The sequence below is a fragment of the Empidonax traillii genome, unplaced genomic scaffold, assembly GCF_003031625.1.
Source record: "Empidonax traillii isolate 1590-97213 ecotype Southwest subspecies unplaced genomic scaffold, ASM303162v1 scaffold37:size1818073, whole genome shotgun sequence".
NCBI classification, from domain to species: domain Eukaryota; kingdom Metazoa; phylum Chordata; class Aves; order Passeriformes; family Tyrannidae; genus Empidonax; species Empidonax traillii.
Window position 1 is genome coordinate 998273 of NW_020955230.1, and position 19179 is coordinate 1017451.

Genomic DNA, 19179 nt, shown 5'->3' on the forward strand with positions numbered 1-19179 from the left:
CCTGTTAATAATATTTCAGTGCTGTGGATATGCTGTTCCATACCGCAGTCTGTAGTCTGGAGGAGTCTGCAACTTCCTGGCTTCCTACCCACTGGAGATGAACAGCACAGTTTGTCCCAGCATCACCACCACCTGCCAGCAGAGAGCAGTGCAGCCCACCGCTGGGATTTGAGGGGCCATAACTGGAAACATATTGGAAACAAAGCAGATTAGTAAAGAGGAATATACACGGAAGCACTGAACATAGAGACAGAACTGAATGTAAAGGTGGGACAGAGACTCAACAGGGAAAATAATGAAGAATGGAGGCAATGCAAGGTGGACGTGTAAAGAGCAAGGGAAACCCCATGATGCAGACTAGCTAAAGCAAATTGGAGACCTGGAGGATGAAAGTAAAACATTTTGTAAAGAGATTGTGGCATTCCCGTTACCCTCTGAGCCAGAACAGTGTTGCAGTTCCTGATGCTGGGCATGGAGGAAGGACAGGGACCCAGAAAGTGCTACCGCTTTGTACTATCATAGAGCGATATTCATATGTTTATTTTGCTTCTTAATGCACTTTCTGTAGTGTCACTGGGATGAACTATCCCTGTGTCTGCACACTGATACTAATCCATGATTAACAGAGGAGAAAGAAATAATCACAATATAATTTTCAAAATGCTGCATTTGGAGTGCATTGTTTCCCATGCAGATGTTTTTTTTCAGCAGGGTGTAAGAACTCTGCCACAGCTTGTGTAGCATTCATTTCTGTTTCTTATATTTTAGGTTTTTTTTCTGAACTAATTTGACACTTTAATAATGCATTGTATTAATATGATAAGATAAATTTCAGCTGCAGAGTAGGGTATCTCCTACTTCTAACTCCAAAAGTACATAATAATCCAGCATCACAAAGTGTGTGGGGCTCCCCCTGTGTTTTAGGGGATGCGGGAAAGGGGACAGAATATCATCAGTTCTTACAATGGGTGCAGCATGTCCACAAATCCAGCTTGTTAAGGATTTTTCTAGATTTGTAGTTGAATGTTGAAAGCAAATGCTTTTTTCCCCCCCTTCTGGTAGTATCTCCTGGACCATTTGTAAAATGTCAGTCTGTTATGTAAAATCTGCAGCATTCTAATGGTGCTTTCAGGCTTACTGTGACCTTTTGAAATCATTACAACTCCCACCCCCTAAAGATCCCAGTTTTCCTTACTTAATTGCACACAAGAATAGGGAAATAGGAATTCAATTTATTGTTATCCAGGTGGTATTTCCTGTTACTTAGCTTTATAGTTTTCTGTATAGTAATTAGTATGCAGAAAGCTGAAGAGATGCCTGTAGTTCCAAAATGAACTCTCTGTAGCTCTCTCCCTCCCACTTGCACTCTCCTTTTAGTACCGCCCCTTCCATGCACCCTTTAGCCAGCAGCAAGACAGCTGTGTTTGATCATAAACCACTTAAACTCCAGGCTCACTGGCAGGGGAAACTTTAGCGTGAAGTGCAGCATTGGTTTCTCTCGGGGAGGGGAGCTTTCTTCTCTTTTACTTTCTCCCTCCGTGAACACTGAAGACTGTAGCAGCGCTCCTTTTTTTTTTAATTTCTCTGTGGACTTGTGAGAAGCTCATCACATTTTTTCTGAGTATGTTTAACGGCATTGGGAGATACCCTTCAACAGAGTTGTGGAAAAGAGCAGAATAAAACAGACAGCAGAGATGAAGCACGCCTTGCAGATGGACTAAGACAGCAGTTTCTTCCCTGCATTCTCTGAGTACTTCACAGTATTAACAAGTCTCTCACAGCAATGGATTGTCTGTGAAGTCAAAGCCAGTTTGGGTTTTTTAGAAGATCTTGCTTCATTAACTTAAACTCTCAATGTGGAGTAAAAATGGCTGTCTAGAGCAAAATGTGTCAGACAGAAAAATTTTGGAGGAGAAAGTGTTGAACCAGTTGAACAAAGCTTTGAAGCATTGAAATCTGCAAAAATCGTCAAGCCTTAAGAAGTCTAATCATGAATTCTGGAGTTGCTATGAAATATGGAAATGACTCCCCTGCAGAGCTGAGTGAGGTAAGCAGTTTCAGTGCCCTTCTTTATGCTTTAAAAAGAAATGCTCCCCTTTTGAGCTTTCAGTCTGTGAGCAATGAAATTAAAAATTAATAGAATGTCTATCTTGCTATAACGTGCTGTGCCAGTCAGGAAATGACCTGAACTTTTTTGCTGCTTTGGTCTGAGTAAGTGGTGAAAGGCAAATGATTGCAACCATGTAGAGACATTTTTCCTGTTACCCTGCAGCAGTGATTGCCTTGCCTCTGAGAGCTGTGTTTATACCCAACATTCGTCTTTGCAGTAGGTGAAATATGGAGATCTCAGTTGAGATTAGGCAGATAATTTAGGAGGGAAGTGGGGTGAGTGGAAAATGACAAATATTTTTTGGTGAGACAACAGCGTTGGCAGAAGTTGTGTTTGCTTGTATTTAGCCAAGGTGATATTGTTTCTTTAGGTTAGATGAATTAGATTACTTTCCTTCCTTGCCTAAAAGAAAACAAGTAATGGGAAACTTTCTGCTTTTCCACTGGAAACCATAGTAAGCTCTTATTTCTCACAGTTGTATGTTTTTTGTGTGAAATGACTGTGTGTTTTTAATATATTTGAAATAAAAGCCATATCAGATGTTATGCAAATACTTAATAAATATTTTAAAAGTGGCATATTCTGTCAGTTACTGAAATGTCTTAGATGTAATCCTTATGGGCTTTACTGAGAACTGCTAATTTAGTTATTCTATAAATCCCAAGCTTTTGATTAAGGTCATCTTGTAGGAAATTGAATCTCCAGTCTGCCTTGTCCCAGTTTAAGTGAAATGCTTCTCTTTCCCTTTTAACCCCTTTCTTTGATATACCTTTTTCTGGGACATATTCTTTATATGGGGTGTTTGGGGTTTAGGAATAATAGATAAGATATGATTGGCAGAATGCAAGAGTTAATTGTATAGAGAAAGGAGACACTGAGGTATAGAATGGAAAATAGATCTGTAGGCTAATGAGGGAGACAACAGTGTAGAGGGAAGCACAGTAAATATGTGAGAGCTAAGGAAGTGCAGTACCCTGCCATATAAGAGGATGGTAGGTTTGTGACTGGGAAGTTCTGGAGAAAGAAATTTCATATGTATTTCTTCTTTAAGTCGAAGGAGTTCAATTTTATTATTTCTATGTTACTTTTTCCAATTGTTGCTTAGAAATTCCGTATTTGTGATACAGCATAAATGGGGTTCATAAACTCAGCATAAAAACCTGGGTTACTTTTGGCTGGAGTTTGTGGCTATGGAGATATTGATGGCCTGGTGATCACTGATTTCTATCCCCTTAACATTTAATTTTTAAGACTTTTCTGGATCGCATAGATCGTGGAGTGTCTCAAAGAACTGACACTTGAGTCAGTATTTGGAGCAGGAAGTATTTACTGGTAGCATTGCTACCTTGAAATTACCTGTTCATGTTTACTTCACACATCCATCAAGTAGGACTTTTGTTTTAAAAAATATCTTTTTGCCTTTTTCTTCCAATGTTTTAACACAGGAAATATTGAAAAAAGTGTGACTATGTTTTTTGTTGTGTTGTTTTTTCCCCCAACAAGCTTACTTTAATACTTGGTTTACATTTGTACTCTAATGCTACAGGTGAGTTAGAAATAGGCTCCTTTCTGACTGCAGACGTACCAGGGAAGATCTTACACTCCGAACTTTCCCCAGGTGCTTAGCATCATTCCTTTGCTGCTCACCTTCATCTTTTTGCAGTTTGAGGTGCTTGTGTTAGTGAGCCTTAGCCTGAGTCACCCAAAAAAGGCTGGATCAACTTCAGCATTGATCTTGGATAAAACTGTGTGTTTTCAGTGAAACGTGGAGACTTTACACAAGTGTAAATATTCCACCTCTCAAAGGGAAGAAGATGCATGAGTACTCTGAGATGCAGTTGGTTGCTCACCCCAATCATTATTTTCACAACCAACTCCCTGTAATTTTTACACCTGGTTTTTATGCTCCTTGTCCTTTTGCTGACTGGTATACTGTGGTGCTTGCTCAAAGTGAAGGTAGAAATGCCTGGGTAAAGGCTTTACCTGTGATTGATATATCTGTGTTTCTCACCTTTTCAGCATGCTCTTCTTTTTCTTCCTTTCTGGCTATATCTTCTGTATGCCATTTATTTTTGATTAATGGAAGACAGTAGCATTTTGTTAATTTAAATGATGAAAAAAGTGTGGAATTGGCTACAATAGGAATTTGATTAAATAAGTGCTGTCTTAATGTGTTTTCACTCACACATCTCTCTCTAAGGTCAGCTCAAATTTTCACATTACAGTGGGCTGCTACCACTGTACATATCTGAATGGCAATTACATTAACAGACCAAGAAACACTATGGTTCATATTTTTCACTATGGGATTTGGTGTAGGTGCCTTGATCTCTTTATCTCAATGCGTGGAGCTCTAGGCATGAAAATACTGTTATTAAAATAAACAGGAAAGCTACAAAGCCCTGAAGATATAGTAAATGCATTCTTGACAGGATGAATTGAAAGAAATAGAAAATAAATTATTGAAACTCATTCCATTTGTACTGAAACTTTCAACTTGAGATTTACATCTCTCTTTGGGAAATGAACAAGAGTTAAGGCATATCTTCCTTACCAAGACACAGTGTGATTGTAGAAACTTGTATGTGGTTGATGACTGCTGTTCCGAAATTCTTGTCTGAGTAAACAGAGATCTTGATAGTCTTTATTTACTTCCCTGCCCCCGTCCAAAGGTCATGCAGAAAGCAGGGGAAAAAAAAATATCTGATTTCTGTTGTTTCACTCAGACCTCCACAAAACTCATGCTCTGTGGTTCCATAACTCCAGAATTCAAAGTGTTGCTTATTGATACATGTGCCCAGTACGTTACCCCATGTATTCTGCTCTTCTTTCCCTTCAGGCTTCTCTTCCTTCTGTCCAAAAAAAGAAAGATTAGCTAATCTGCTGTTTGCATAGGAGATTCAATGTGTTGCAACTCCATAGAGAAGTAGAAGAAACATTGTTTTTACATAGCAAGGTGGGTGTTAGGTTTGGTGGTTTGTTTGGGGTTTTTTATATATAAGATGCATTAAGACGGGCAAATCTGTAAAATCTAGAATTTGCAGATGACTGTTGCTGTAGTCCATGAGAATGTACAATGTACAACATTTGGCAAATAGGTAATAGTGGCCAAAAAAGCCCAGTTTTACTATTACGAAATGGGCCTTCACCTGTCACTATTTTGGCTTACCATGATTCACAGAGCTTGCCTTTAAAGCTTAATTGAGGATGGAATTTCTATGCATAACGTAATACCCAAATTAGGAAAGTGCTCCTTAGATCCCTTCAATGTTTTACACATAGAATTCTGAAAATCTTTAATGTAATCCTAAGGCATATTTTTAAAGCCAACTTCATGAATGTTACTGAAAACGTGCAGTTTCAGAGCACAAAACTGTGGACTGTTTTGTAGATCCTTAAAAATGAAACTGTATATCAGAATATATATGCTTTATACATATTAATTTGGTTATTCTACTGAAAAAGGTGTTCATCTAAAAGGAACTGGATTGTCTAATCTGTATTTTCTTCCAGATTGAAAGACATTACCTATCTTTAGACTCCAGCATTCTGAGGATGTATCCCTTACATACTAGGTTTGTTCTTATTTGCTCCCCTTGCCATTCATAGTGGAGATGGTGTGCTGAAGTAGGGAGATCTGTGGTCTGACCTAGTACACCTGTTGGACTAAATGTGGTCAATAGTTATGCCTATGCCTAGTTCTGGAATAGTTAAATTTAGTAGTGTGGGAACATGAAGGAAATGCAAGTTCTGAGCCTAGTGATATCCTTGGATATAATTTTCATTAAAGTGAACCTTGTGCATTTGCTAGTAGTAAGACTGTGCCTAAGAGATTTTGTAATGGTATTATGGTATTGCAATACATTCAGCATTTTAGGTGCAGCTGATTTATATAATGTTATTGTTCATTGTCTTCTTTTAGCACTTGCTGCATGAGTTGATGGTGTATAAATTCTAGAAAGGTTGTATTATTTTCTGCAAATTAAAAGATGGCATGCTGCTTTAGGTGCATACTTTATACCTTTTGCTTCTTTTTGTTTGGAGGTCAAGTGTTTAGGGTACTGATGTCTTGGCTCACAGCATTAGGTACAGTTGCATATTCTTTAGCCCTTTACATTGACTGGAATAAACAGAGGGACTATTTGTTGTGGAGAAATTAGTAACTTATTTGTTTGGTTTTTTTAAAATTTTTTAAAATTTTTAAAATTTTGAGGAGGGGAAGGAAAGATGGACTTCAAAGTTTACATTTGTGTAGGAAGCAGAATAGTGAGTTTGTAAGAAGGATTTCAACAAAATCTTCCATAAAAATTATTATAGGTATCTAATAATACCAGATGTGAAGAAAAGAGAACCGAATTTTAAAGGTGTAAATTGTGACTTTTTAGTAGTTTTACAGCAGGACAATATTGCACTTTCTTTTAAGATTTTGTGTTATTTTAATATTTGTGTTCCCCTGCTGCTCTACTTAGAAAATACATTCTGATGAAAAATATTGTAGAAGAATTACAGAAATAAAAGAGGCTGCGTGGCTTGAAGGTAGATACATGAGTCCAGTGAGTAAGTCTGAGGGAGTTGTGGGGAAAGGTGGGTAACCAGCAGAAGAGTAGGGTATCAGGCAAAGCCTTGCTGGCAGAGGAGGAGTTCAGCACTGGCCATCCCCACCCTCAGGTACTTTCCTGTGTGTGTCTCTGTTCTTTTGGAACAAGCACCAGCTTGTGCTGTCATTGTATGTATATGAGAGGAAAGAGCACTGATGGAATGGGAAAGAGGTTTTTTGTTATGTTCAAGGCTGGGATTAAATCTCAAACATTTGCTTTATCATCCTGGGTTTGGTAGTCTTTTCACTAAGAAAACCAGTGAGTAAATGTCACCTTAATATTGTGACTGCTTCTTGAATGGTGTCTGGCCATGCAACAAATGTGCCAGTATATTTCTAATACCTCTTGTGACAAGATAAACACCATACTCTACTGCAATTCCATCTGTGATACGGGACATAGCCTTGGCAGTCAGCGTCAAAGGTGTATGCAAGTTGTAGCGTAGAAGGCTGTACTGCCTTTTATCAACAGAGACGGTATTATTTCCCCAGTCAGGAAATGTTTTGGGAAGTGTGATAAATCCTCATTTTTAATCCTTTAAAATACCGCAGCCTTGCAATAGAGAAGAGTGGAATGAGGTTATCAAACACCAAATGTGGCATATTTTAAAATTGCTTTAACGTTGAAAAGGTTGCATATCTGATTTCTTTGGTAGAACCAGACAAACTAAAAAAGTGGACAGTGTTTGTGAACAGCTAAAGTCTTAGAGAAGTGAGCACAGCAACCCAGTATGCTTAAATCAAATTATCTTAAGGAGAAACTTTCTTAAATGAAGTCTAGTGGAGAGCTGGATAAAACTTCCTTCTGGAGGTGGCAGTAACACTGTGGCCTTGCAAGAGTTCTCAGCTTTCTTGCATCAGATATGCTGAGGCAAAGTGTGAACTTTCTCTTCTTTCCTGGTTCAAATGGGCTTTATGAAGTACTAGTCACTCTTTCAAACCTGACAATTTTCCCAAGCAATCATGAGTCATTAGATGTGAAATATAATTACGGAATTTAGAGAGTCAGTGTGTATCTCAGTTACACTGATGCATCTGTACTAACTTGAAGAAAATACTGTAGTGGAAAACTTCAATGGAAATGCTCCTGGATAGTCACCATCAAGTCTGAATGCAACTTTTAGATTGGATACACTTCTGCTCCATTTGCTAGATCTGCTATGGATTATTTATCTTTCTGAAAAATACCACATATTTTTATAGTTTATGTTGAAATAATATGTTAAATTATGTATGTGAAAGCATACTTTGAAAGGGGAAGGTCAGCTGTTCTGGATTCTGTTGGGCATCTGCCATTTTGTAATAGGCAGATTTGCTGGTACTTTATCAGTTATCAGTGAGCTGTACTGCTGATTTAAGAATATGGGATAGAACATGGACATGAATCCATGGTCAAGCTGAGGATGTGCTGGCATGATCAATGCATGTAATTTACAGTGTACATGGTATTCCCAGTGTAAAGAACATAGTGACTTCAAATAAGATTTTTTTTTTCTGGATTTGTTTGAGCTGCTTATCAGGCACAGAGTGTGTTCCAGGCTTGGATATTATTAAATTGAAGCACTATAAAAAGATTAGTCAAAATGCCCAGACACTGTCAGCACTGATAATGCTCTTCTGCAGCCTCCTAATGAAAAAAAGACAAAGATTATGTAACTTAGCTGCCTGATATTTTAATATTCCTTGCTCCGAAAAAATCACCTTTGAAAAATGCCTTATGGGATGAAAATCAGTTAGGACAAATGTGTGCTGTGAAAGTACCATTAACAATGTATTGGATTGCTTAATTGCTCTTAGAGACTTGGTGTTTTTATTCATAGATAAAAAACTTATGTTAGAAAAGCAAAATGTGTTTTTGTCTTTGATCAGGCTTGGACATACCAGAACGTGTGTGGAAACAATTACAAGATTCTTCTTTCAGAAGTTTATTTTTGTGTGTTTCTCTACAATCTAGGGTTTTGTTGTCTGCAAAGGAAACGTAAAAGCTTCTGAAAGAAGAATCCATAGATTGCAGGGTTAATGTTTGCAAAGGCAGAAGTTTCTATTTTGCATGTACGTGTGAAGAGAGGACACAAATTGGGTTGGACACCTATGGTGGGGTTTCATTACATTTTTTGTTCTGAGCTCTAAGTACTTTGATGTATGATTGAAAAGGAAATGTGTTCATGTCACTTCTGGGTATTTTATTATCTTCTTCCTAAATAGCATGGAAAAGCTTAATTGAAGCTTTCTGTTGCATGTAGTAATAATATACCAACTTATGTGCTCTCAAGGGGTATGTGGTGATCTCTGATTTCAAAGATGCTTTGTGATAGAAGGATTGAGATTTGGTGTGGGGATCTGATGCTGATAAAGATAGCATTTTGACACTGGCAGTAGTCTTCATTACTTAATTCAAAGTCAGAATTTCCTGTGTAAATGAACTGTTTATAGGAATGATGTATATTTTCTGAAGATGTGAATTTTTCCTATCTCTAATGAATAAAAATATTCATTAAGACTCTGCAAATTTGCTTACATGTTCCCACTGTGTTGCAATTATACATGAAAATTTGTCACTGGAATTAAAATATTGACAGAAATCTTTTCAGCCCTGCCAAATCTAAAGATACACTAAAAGAAGTGTTTCTTTTCAGTATGCTTAGATTTACCCCACCTATTTATAAAAAGAATGCTTAATTTTAGTACCTCGTTGTTTGCAGTATTATTGGTTGCATGCTGAATTTCGCAAATTATAAACAATAACCTATGGAGAATTTTGGAAATAGTGCAGAAGCTGGATTTTATTGCAGATTATGAGGATATTGCTAGAATGTAATACATCACAAAGTAGAAATTTGCATGAGGATTATGGCCATCTGCTGATAACTGAAATGCAATCCTGTTTTAAAAATAGGCCATTTATACGTTTTAAAATGTGAGACTATTTCAGTGTATCCTAGTTTTGTAACAGCACCTCTAATTTCTGATCTGCCAGAGCAACTTCTTGAAATGTTTCCAAAAAAGTAAATTGCTTGGTCGCAGTAATAGACTTATAATTGTCAACACAGAACTGTGATTCATGGCTGTAATGACAGAGAAATATAAGATGGTTAGTGTGCTGTGTGATAAGTCAAAAACTATTTCACTGGTGACTCCATGTCCTTCTGAACTATCTTTAAAGAGATTTGGCTGAAGCTGGTGTAAAACAACACAAGTGTCTATCTTGAGAAGTCTATCTTTTGCAGACTATAAACCCAAATGTACCATTTGCTTGGAAAGGTATTATGTTATCTGACCTTCATCTATAATAGGCTGTTATAATCCTGGCCCAAAACTGTGCTCTTTTGCTTCCTATCCTTCAGGGGGCTGAATGCATCTAGTTTGATAATCTTTTGAACTTTGCATTCTATCTAAATTCCACAGCTTGCTTACCCTTAAGGTATTAGAGAATCTGGTTTGCTGTTAACTGTAGTTGAGACTCACAGTGCCATTCCACAAGGAGCAAATCATCTGTAAAATCCTTCCTTTGCCCAGATTTGTGTGCTTGAGATGAGTTCTGCAGCCTTGTGCAGAAATTAAGGTGATTATTGTCATTTGCAGGAAAGACCAGGTACCCACTTTAGAATGGTGTACTAAGGACTGTCCCTTGCTGTTCTACATGCTTTACCTTTTTTTTTCTTTTTTGCATAAGACATTATTGTTTTACATTATATCTGCATGAAGTCAATTCATTTTTCCACCCCAAAATCTCTTTTTTCCTTTTTTTTTTTTTTTTATGCAAAGCACAGTACACTATAATTTTTTCAAGTCACTGATGCTGATGTTGTCAGATTTACTGGCTGAGGTGATTCTTTTTATTTAAACTGATTTACAGATGTCTGTGGTTCTTTTTGTTTAAACTCGTGGTGGTCTACATGTTCATCAGCTGTTTCTTTCTTTTTGTATATTGTAATCTTATTCCTGTAGGAACAGATGACTCCCTTATTCCTCCTACAAGTCGATGTTCTGCCAGGTATAACTCACCTCATGGAAGGTCTGGCCCGTGCTAAAACAAGCATGCAATTTCTTTCAATGAAATATGTAACTAAATTAAATCTTTGAGGGAAAAATTTCTCTCTAGCTGAAGCATGTAGGTGGCTGCTATATGTAAAGGACAAAAAATGCTAACAATATTTCCAATTAGGGTTTCCTTATATCCTATGAAATACTGGATTAGAGAATGGATTGAATCTCTTTAAGTCTTCTCTTCCAGTGATGTGTATCTTTTTTATGAGGCAAAATAGGAAAAAGTGTATTGATTCGTAAGAGTCAAGTCATGATGACATGGAGATCTATATTAATTTAGTTACTTGGTGAGAGAGATCTGCAATACACAAAACTTTTTTTCATGCTTTTTATAATTTTCAGATTCTGTCTCACACCCTGCAGGGTTGAATACCTATAAATACCCATAATTATCTTACTTTGTGAAACTCCATGGGGTTCAATTTCAATACCTACCCCGTCTGCAATGGAAATAAATGTGCTAATTGCTTTTCATGAAGGTAGGTTTTCTCCTTTCCTGTGAGAATTTCTTTACCTTCCTGTATTTCTGTACTATGTGTTAAGCTGAAATGCTTTTTATAGCTCATTTGAGCAGTTTTAAACATAATAATTGATACCAATGAGGTATAGGTAAGTGTCACATCTCATTCAGAATGTTACATAATCATATTCTTCAGTAATGAGATTTCAGTTCCCATTATAGAATCATAGAATGATGGAGGCTGGCAGGAATCTCTGGCTGTCATCTGGTCTGATCCCCTGCTCAAGCGGGGTCACCTAAAGCTAGGTGCCCAAGACTGTAAAAAACCCAGGTGGCTTTTGAATATCTCTAAGGATGGAGACTCCACCACCCCCCTGAGTAATCTGTGCCAGTGATTGGACACCCTCAGAGGGAAAGTGTTTCCTGATGTTCAGGAGGAACCTCCTGTGTTTCAGTGTGTGCCCGTTGCCCCTAGTCTTGTCACTGGGCACCACTGGAAAGAGCCTGGATCTGTTCTGTTTGCACCCTCCCTTCAGGCAATTATGCTCACTGACGAGATCCCCCTGAGCCTTCTCTTCTCCCAAGGGAACAGTTCCAGCTTCCTCAGCCTTTCTTCATAGGAGGTGCTCGAGGCTGTTCATCATCTTGGTGTCCCTTTGCTGGACTCTCTCTCCAGTATGTCCATGTCTGTTTTGTACTGGGGAGCCCAGAACTGGACCCAACACTCCACTTGTGGCATCATCAGTTCTGAGAAGAACAGGAGGATCACCTCTCTTGATCTTCTTTCAATACTTTGCCTAATCCAGCCCAGGATACCATTCACCTTCTTTGCAGCAAGAGCATGTTGCTGGCTCATGGTGTCTGCCAGCTTTCTTAGGCCTCCTTGCCTTCAGAACCTTACCCCATGGGATTTTCCAAGGGGATATTTGAGTAAAGTCTACAGTTGTGATCATAATTTTTTAACCTCCTTTCTCCTCTCTAGATCGTAAACGTCACCATCTTGTTGTCATGAGAGTGATCAAATAATACTTCTGTAAGTGCATGAACTGTTGTGCCTTTGGAGATGATTAGGATTACAGTATGTATTGGAACTAAAAAGGAAAAAAATTACAAAGCCCACCAGGGCTTCACTCTTTGTGAATAAACAAAATATGTGCTTGCAGAACATTTATTGAGTTAATTCTGTCAGAAACCTCCCCTGTCCTAGAGTGGAAAGGGAGAGTAGTATCCTACCATGATTAATCCTTTACAAGGAATTAGTATATTTCAGAAGTTGTTACTTTATTTAAATGTTTAATTTAATTCTGCTGAATGGTATTATTAGAATTTAGTAGATTTTTCATGGTTCTACTAAAAAAAAAAAAAAAAAAAAGGCAAAATAATACAAAGCATGACCTTTCCCAATTAAAAAAAAAAGGAAAAAGTTGTTCCACTGTTCCTCTTCGTGCCCTTTCTGCTAGTTTTTAGAGTAAGTTAGAGTGGCTTCTCATGGAAGAATTTTTCCTTCCAAGAGAACAAAGGAAGAATTTTGCAGTTTTAGTTCTTGCCAGATGTTGACATTATGTATGTTCTGTCTCATATAATGCTGCCTTCATAAGGATCTGAAAAAGCAGTACTACAGAAATAAATCACAGTAGGAAACTTTAAATTTAGATTTTGGGGTTTTTGAAATAGAGTAATGTGGGAGTTGCTAGTGATAATGAGTTTGCTCTTTGTCCAGAATCCAGCTCAGTTTGTTCACTTAAATAATCTTTGAAGCTAAACTTAGATTTCAGAGACACATTCATAGTAAATTCAGTCTTGTGAAGAATGTGAATAATTCCTGGTGTGGGTATAAGTATTCTGGTTGTTTAGTACCACATTATATCAAGCTCCCTGAGGATGACAGACCTATCTGGCCTATCTACATGTCACTGTCATTGACTAACAGGCCACAGTTTCTGGGAAGCAGGAAATTCTGTGATTAAGATCCATAGTCATTAAGATCCATACACACTCTGGTTCGTTCACAGTTTATAAGCACAGTTCCCAATGGATTAAAAAAAGAAGCTAAAAATCATTGTCTCCTTTGCCATGAAAGGACTATCTCTTAATGCCCCTGTTCTATCACAGTTATATGAATACTCTGTTAGGTGCTTGATGCAATCAGAGTGGAAGTACTCTACAGTGTGGGAAAAGCTGAGAACAGGAATTACCATCCATTGAGACAGGGGGGAGTGAGAAGTTGGAAGATGTCTAGCGGAAATAAACCTCAGACTCATGATAAGAATTTACACAAGTTTCTCATTTTTGAACATTTGACATTATTGCTGAATCATTCTGACAGCTGAATAAGTGTTCTTTTTTTGAATCTAGAGAAGATTTTACTGAGAAATTAAAGTGATGAATTTATGTGGTCTTTTGGAGTCAATGAAGTAATTCACAGTCAAGCTTCACTTCAGTTTTTCAGTATTTTTCAGTATTTTCTAGGTTGTTTTTTTCTATCAAACTGTCTAAAGCTGCACTGTTTATTTGTCTGAATGGGAATTTTGAACAGTTGGTAGCCTTAAATTATCTAACTTATCCTGGAATGGTTAAAGGACCATGCTGACAAGATTTACTGAGTATTATTTATTTAGATGAAGTGTAATACCCTGTCTTTTGTACAGAAAACATAAATAGAACAATTGACAAGTAAGCTTTGTGTTGAATTTGAAATGCTGGCAATATACAGTGCCATTGCCATGACACTGATGCTTTGTACTTTATAGTGCATTTCATTTAAGGAGCTGAAATAAGCTGTGTGCCATTATTGATGCAATTCTGTCATTGTAATATATAAGAACTTACATTTCAATTTATTAATTACATTATATTACCATACTTTATCAGAAATCTTGTTAGTCAAACTGATAACTCAATTGCAGTTTCCTGGCTTGGTCTTCCAGAGAGGAATGTGTCTTGCTGGGGCATGGTTATGTAATTATACTTTTAAAACTTTTTCTAGGAAAAAAAATGGTTTGTAGAGGATTTTAATTGTAGGCTGAGTTTGGACAGTTTTACTTTTTAAGAATGACAGTGTTGTAGCTTTATTGCATATTTGATGGCATTGCTTGAAGAGACATTGTGATCTAGTAACTTTGAGAAAATAGATTTTTAAAAAAGGTGACCTTAACATAGACGATTTTTAGACCATGGTGTCTCCTATTTATATATTTAAAGATAAATGGTTAGCAAAAGTGCTGACAGCCCTTTTTCTCATGCTCATAATAGTTGTATTTAGAGCCTCTAGACTCAGTCAGCAGATGTTTATTGAGTTTTAGAGTTTGCCTCTGGGTAAGCTTTTCTTCTTCTTTGTTTTCTGTGCCCACAGCTCATTCTCTTCTGTTCTTCTTAGAGCTTTACTAAATGCAATGTGTGTCCTCAGCTTTCATTAGCCCTTTCTTTCTGCCCTCTTGCAGTTGCTAATTTATTGTTGCTGCCCTTCATCCCTTTGCTTTTCACATGTGCCAATCTAGCTCTTTTCTGTCTTTTTATTTATGTTGCACTCCAAGATTGTGCACAGTCCTCCGGAGTTCTCACTGGTAGCCTTCAGTAAAGGAGGGAATTCCACCTCTTACAGGACTGACCGTATGAGGCTGCAAGTGCTTGGAGAAAGGGGTTGATTCTGTTGGCACCGAATTAATTCTGCCCCATGATTAATTAGCGTGGTGGTGTAGCAAATGAACAGTCACAGTTAAACCAGTGTAATAAGTAGGGCTGGCACAGACAAAGGGAGGGAGATGCCAGGTCCAGCCATAACGCAGTGCTGTGCTTTGACACAAAACCACTCATGTTGTGTACCCATAGAGTTCCTGAGGATTCCACAGTACTTAAAAACCTAACAATAGAAGTAAGATTTATAGGGAACTTATGGTTAAGTTTTTGCCTGTGGAATACTCTGTAAAATCAAGCTTCCTTGGCAGAATTTGACATTGTGAGGAGAGGTTTTCCTGGAGAACTCTCAAGTGCTGATGGCCAAGTTGAGTTTTGCTGAAATTCCAGTGTGTCATATTACTGTTTTGCAAGTAGCTGTTTCTTTAGATTTTAGGTTGGATTATTCCTGGCCATAAGCAACAATAGATTCTATGAGGGTACTTTTACCTTTTCTCAGTGAGCCCTCTGTGAACAATCTCCTGAAATACCCTCCTCTTCAGTAACTTTTTTTTTTTTTCTGTGGCATTTGAAAGCTGTCTAAATGTAGTTAGTTCTGGTTGTTCTAAGATATAGTAATAGTAATTTGCAAATGTCATACATCCAGGAGTTTCCTTGCCCCAGTGCCACTATGTTTCTTCTTACCTATAGCCAGAGTCTTATGGCAGCTCAAAAGAGAAAACAAAATATCTGAGCAGAGAAGAAAACATAACTGAATATTTTGATACTCCTTTTTCCTTAAAAGAGAATAAATGGCTTTGAAGATTAACTTAGTTCTGCTCAGTCTAGTGGTCTACTAACCTCTCTTTGGCATTTTAACAGAAATTACAAGAAACAATTGATCTAGATAAACTGAGACCATTGTGACCAGAGTTAAGGTATGGACATTTTAGGGTTGCTACACTCATTAGTGGTACTAACCCAAATGTTTTGCTTTCAGTGCTGTTGCATTTCATGCATTAAATTTTCTGTGCAGAAACATAAGAACCTTGCAACACCCTAATCGCAAATCTAATAAGTGGTAAACAATTTATGATTATGATAATTGGTTATGATTATGGAGTCACTGCAATATAATAATGTAATTGTTCAATATAAATTAAAATCATCTTCATGTAGGAATTTTTTTTTTAAGCCTTACAAAAACATTGCTTCTCATTTGGCTGAAATAAAATGAACACTGAAGTAAAAAGATATTGCAAAGGACAGAGAGTACAGTTCTTTTGTAGGTCATGTTCCAAGAAATATTTTTTTGGAAGCCTGACAATATGTTCAAATTTTAATTGAAACATATCAGTATAAAACTCAGTGAACATAAAAATAATACCATCATTTTTGTTCACTTTTTTTGGTGACCCTGTTTTTTTGTCAAAGTGGTTTTAAAAAAAAAAAGTAAAGTGCAGTCCTGGAACACCTAGAAACTGCAATTTCTACAGGGCTGCTGAGACGGTTCAGTTTGATTTTAGAAGATAGAATATTTCTATCTAAGACTGAGTGACATGAAAAAAGTAATTAATGTTTTTGCTTGATCAATAGTTTCTGCCAAAAAATATTGATTATCTTAGGAGTAGACTAATGAAGATCACATAATTTTATGTTAGTTGACTAGATGAAGGTTTGCAATCATTTTTCCTTGAATCATTTTATATTTCTTCCTCCATTTATCATTTTCATTTGAAATTTTAGACTTTTCCTGGAATCATGTTGCTAAATTTGTAAGGAAAGTTATTTCTTGTGTATTAGAACCTTACTCTTACCTGTTTTTTTTCCAACCAAACAAGGCAGCGCCAATAGTAGCATTTTTTTTTAAGTTCCCTGTCATACCAATATTACCTACAAAGTAAGTTATCAGATCCATTAGAGCAAGGGGACCCACAGTGGCTTCTGATTTGATGATAAATATGCTTAATCTACTGTGCTGACATTGAAGTACGGAACTCTAATAAGCAATGGCTGAATGTTATCATTACAATGAACTTTCAGCTGGATCTGGAGCTGCTGTTTAGCAACACAGTCTGTTCAGCTTCAGGAGCCCTGTAGAGTGGAGAAGGAAGAGAAAGGAAGAGGGAAGAGGAGAAAAGGGAGAGGAAGGAAACAGAAGGAAAAACTTATACTCATCCTTAGGAGTTGCTCAGAATATTCTGACACGTTCATTTTTTACCAGCAAGCTTCATACCAGTTCAGGTAATGCCTGAACTACCTTATTTTTGTGTCCGATCACCTGTTGTCTGTGCTCCAGTGGTTGGTATGAAAGTACAAGCTGGTATAAATGAAGTTATCATTCCCACACCTGCTCTTAGCAAGTTTTTATATGCAAGTTGAAGTTACCAATATGAAATGAATTTCTACTTTTATTAAAAAGCTCGGTGCATATTTTAATACAGCAATTTCCAAGTGTTTTGTGGATGAATGAGAATCGAACTAGTGCCCTTTGATCCTGCTGAAAAGTTTTTTTGAGTGCTGTAAAGAGCATTTTTAACTATTCCAGAATATACATGTTTATAATGTGAAAAAAAAAATAAATAAAAGTGGTCTGATTTTCCCCTTTATTAAAGTGTGTGAACTAATTGGTGATGGGTGAATTCTATACACAGAGGGAAAAAAAGTTAAATTCCTTTACGAAAAGCAAAATCAGTAATTAAAGCTGAATACAAGTAAAAGATAAAGTGGTTTCCTCTTGGGTCACAGATGCAATGTATATGATCTATTACAGAACTTTATCTTGGGGTAGCTGCAGAACATGAGCAGAAGCATATGGGAATTTAATATCCTTGAGCCTCTAAAGCTGCAGTCTAGTTGTTGTTGTTTGTAGCATGCAGTTTTTGAGAATTACAGCAGGATTATTTGGACCTTTTTAACATGTAAGATTCTTGGTGGGAATTCCAGTTGAGGTGAGGCAGAAAGCCATTAGAGACACAAGAAATTTCAAGTGGCTGGTTGTTTTAAAAGGAAGAACAGTAACTGCATGTAGTGTATTTGTCCCAGGACAAGAGAAAACTTGGTGATCCCTCCCTTCCCATGCTTAATTTAATGAGAGTAAAGATATTCTTCTTATTTGTGTCTATTTATTTACCTTTACAGGATTGTTCTGAGAATTAGTCAGTGATTGCCCCGTATTCTAAAAACGCAAAATACCATGTATCTACTATATATTACTCACCCCTTTAAAACTTCAGAGGTAGTGGAAAAAAAGACGGCTGTTTTTTATTTAAGTTAGAAGGAGATAATCTGTAGGAAAAGTATTTGCTGATGGACAGAACCAGACATTGCTTGGATATTTTTTTTCCTTAAGCTAAATTATTTGCAGGATCATGTTTTGGGAAGTGAGGCTGACACATTCTGCTCTGTAAGTATCTGGATTTCATTTTTTCCTTCTTTGCACAATTGACTGGAATTTCCAGAATCTGGCTGTTTGTTTCTTATAAACTGTTGGTCAGTAATATTCTAGGTTGTCTTCACCCTTTGTAATATAAATGGACTGTTGTACTATCTTTTCTAACTCCATGTAGTATTTCTGTTGCTGTTGCACTGATACTTTTTTTTTGTTGTTGTTAACAGTCTCATATTAAAAATTTTTCCCATGTTTTTCTTCATATTTCCCTATTGCTGTGAGCTCTGCTTTCTCTGGCTGTGTTCCAGAAAAAAGGATGTTGTTACTCCAAAGGATTACTTGGATTATATATACAACATAAAACCTGACAATCTCAAGGTCTGTTTCTTTATATCAAAATACTGATCTTTGTTAGACTAAGTGCCCGAGAGAATATGTCTGAGAGTCTTATAGCCACCATGAAAGTAGACAGGAATGATTTTTTTAAAAAGGCCCCTCCTTGCTTTCTACCAGATATCATTTGGTCCTAATTGAAGACTGATCACTTCACCTGTTAAATTATTATGCTGCTTTATTGTGATAGTACTAGTAATAATAATATTAATAATAACAATCTGAAAGGAATTGCTCAGATACTTTGAGAACTTTTCCTTCTGTGAATCATGGAACAGACTTACTGAAAATCCAGACTGCCCAGTATTTCAAAGTAATGTTCTGCCTGGCATCTTCTGGACAGGGCATAGCTATCAACAAAGCAAGAGAGATGGCAGTGATTAGACCAAGTCCTTATCTTTGCTATGATGTGTAGCTAACAATAAAGGATATGGGAAATTATTGTGCACATATTAATGCATTCCATTTGTGTAGCATGACTTTAAAGCAGATGTACAGGAGAGTTTTCACTCCTATCATAAATCTTAGCAGATTTTTTATTTTCCTCTAGAAGAATTAGCTCTTTCATA

At 36.9% G+C, this 19179-nt stretch overlaps 1 protein-coding gene across 3 annotated transcripts in view; it reads left to right on the plus strand.

Moving 5' to 3' along the window:
* MCC (MCC, WNT signaling pathway regulator) overlaps positions 1–19179 on the plus strand; it is a 184047-nt gene that overhangs the window by 44151 nt on the left and 120717 nt on the right. Inside the window, exon 1 of one of the 3 annotated variants that reach the window (XM_027878018.1) lies at positions 1421–2047. The exons of the other annotated variants lie outside the window; for them this stretch is intronic. Coding sequence (XP_027733819.1) covers positions 1991–2047 — 57 coding nt within the window. The 5' untranslated portion in view covers positions 1421–1990. Of the gene's footprint in view, positions 1–1420; positions 2048–19179 lie in introns of those variants that run through there. 3 annotated transcript variants of the gene reach the window in all.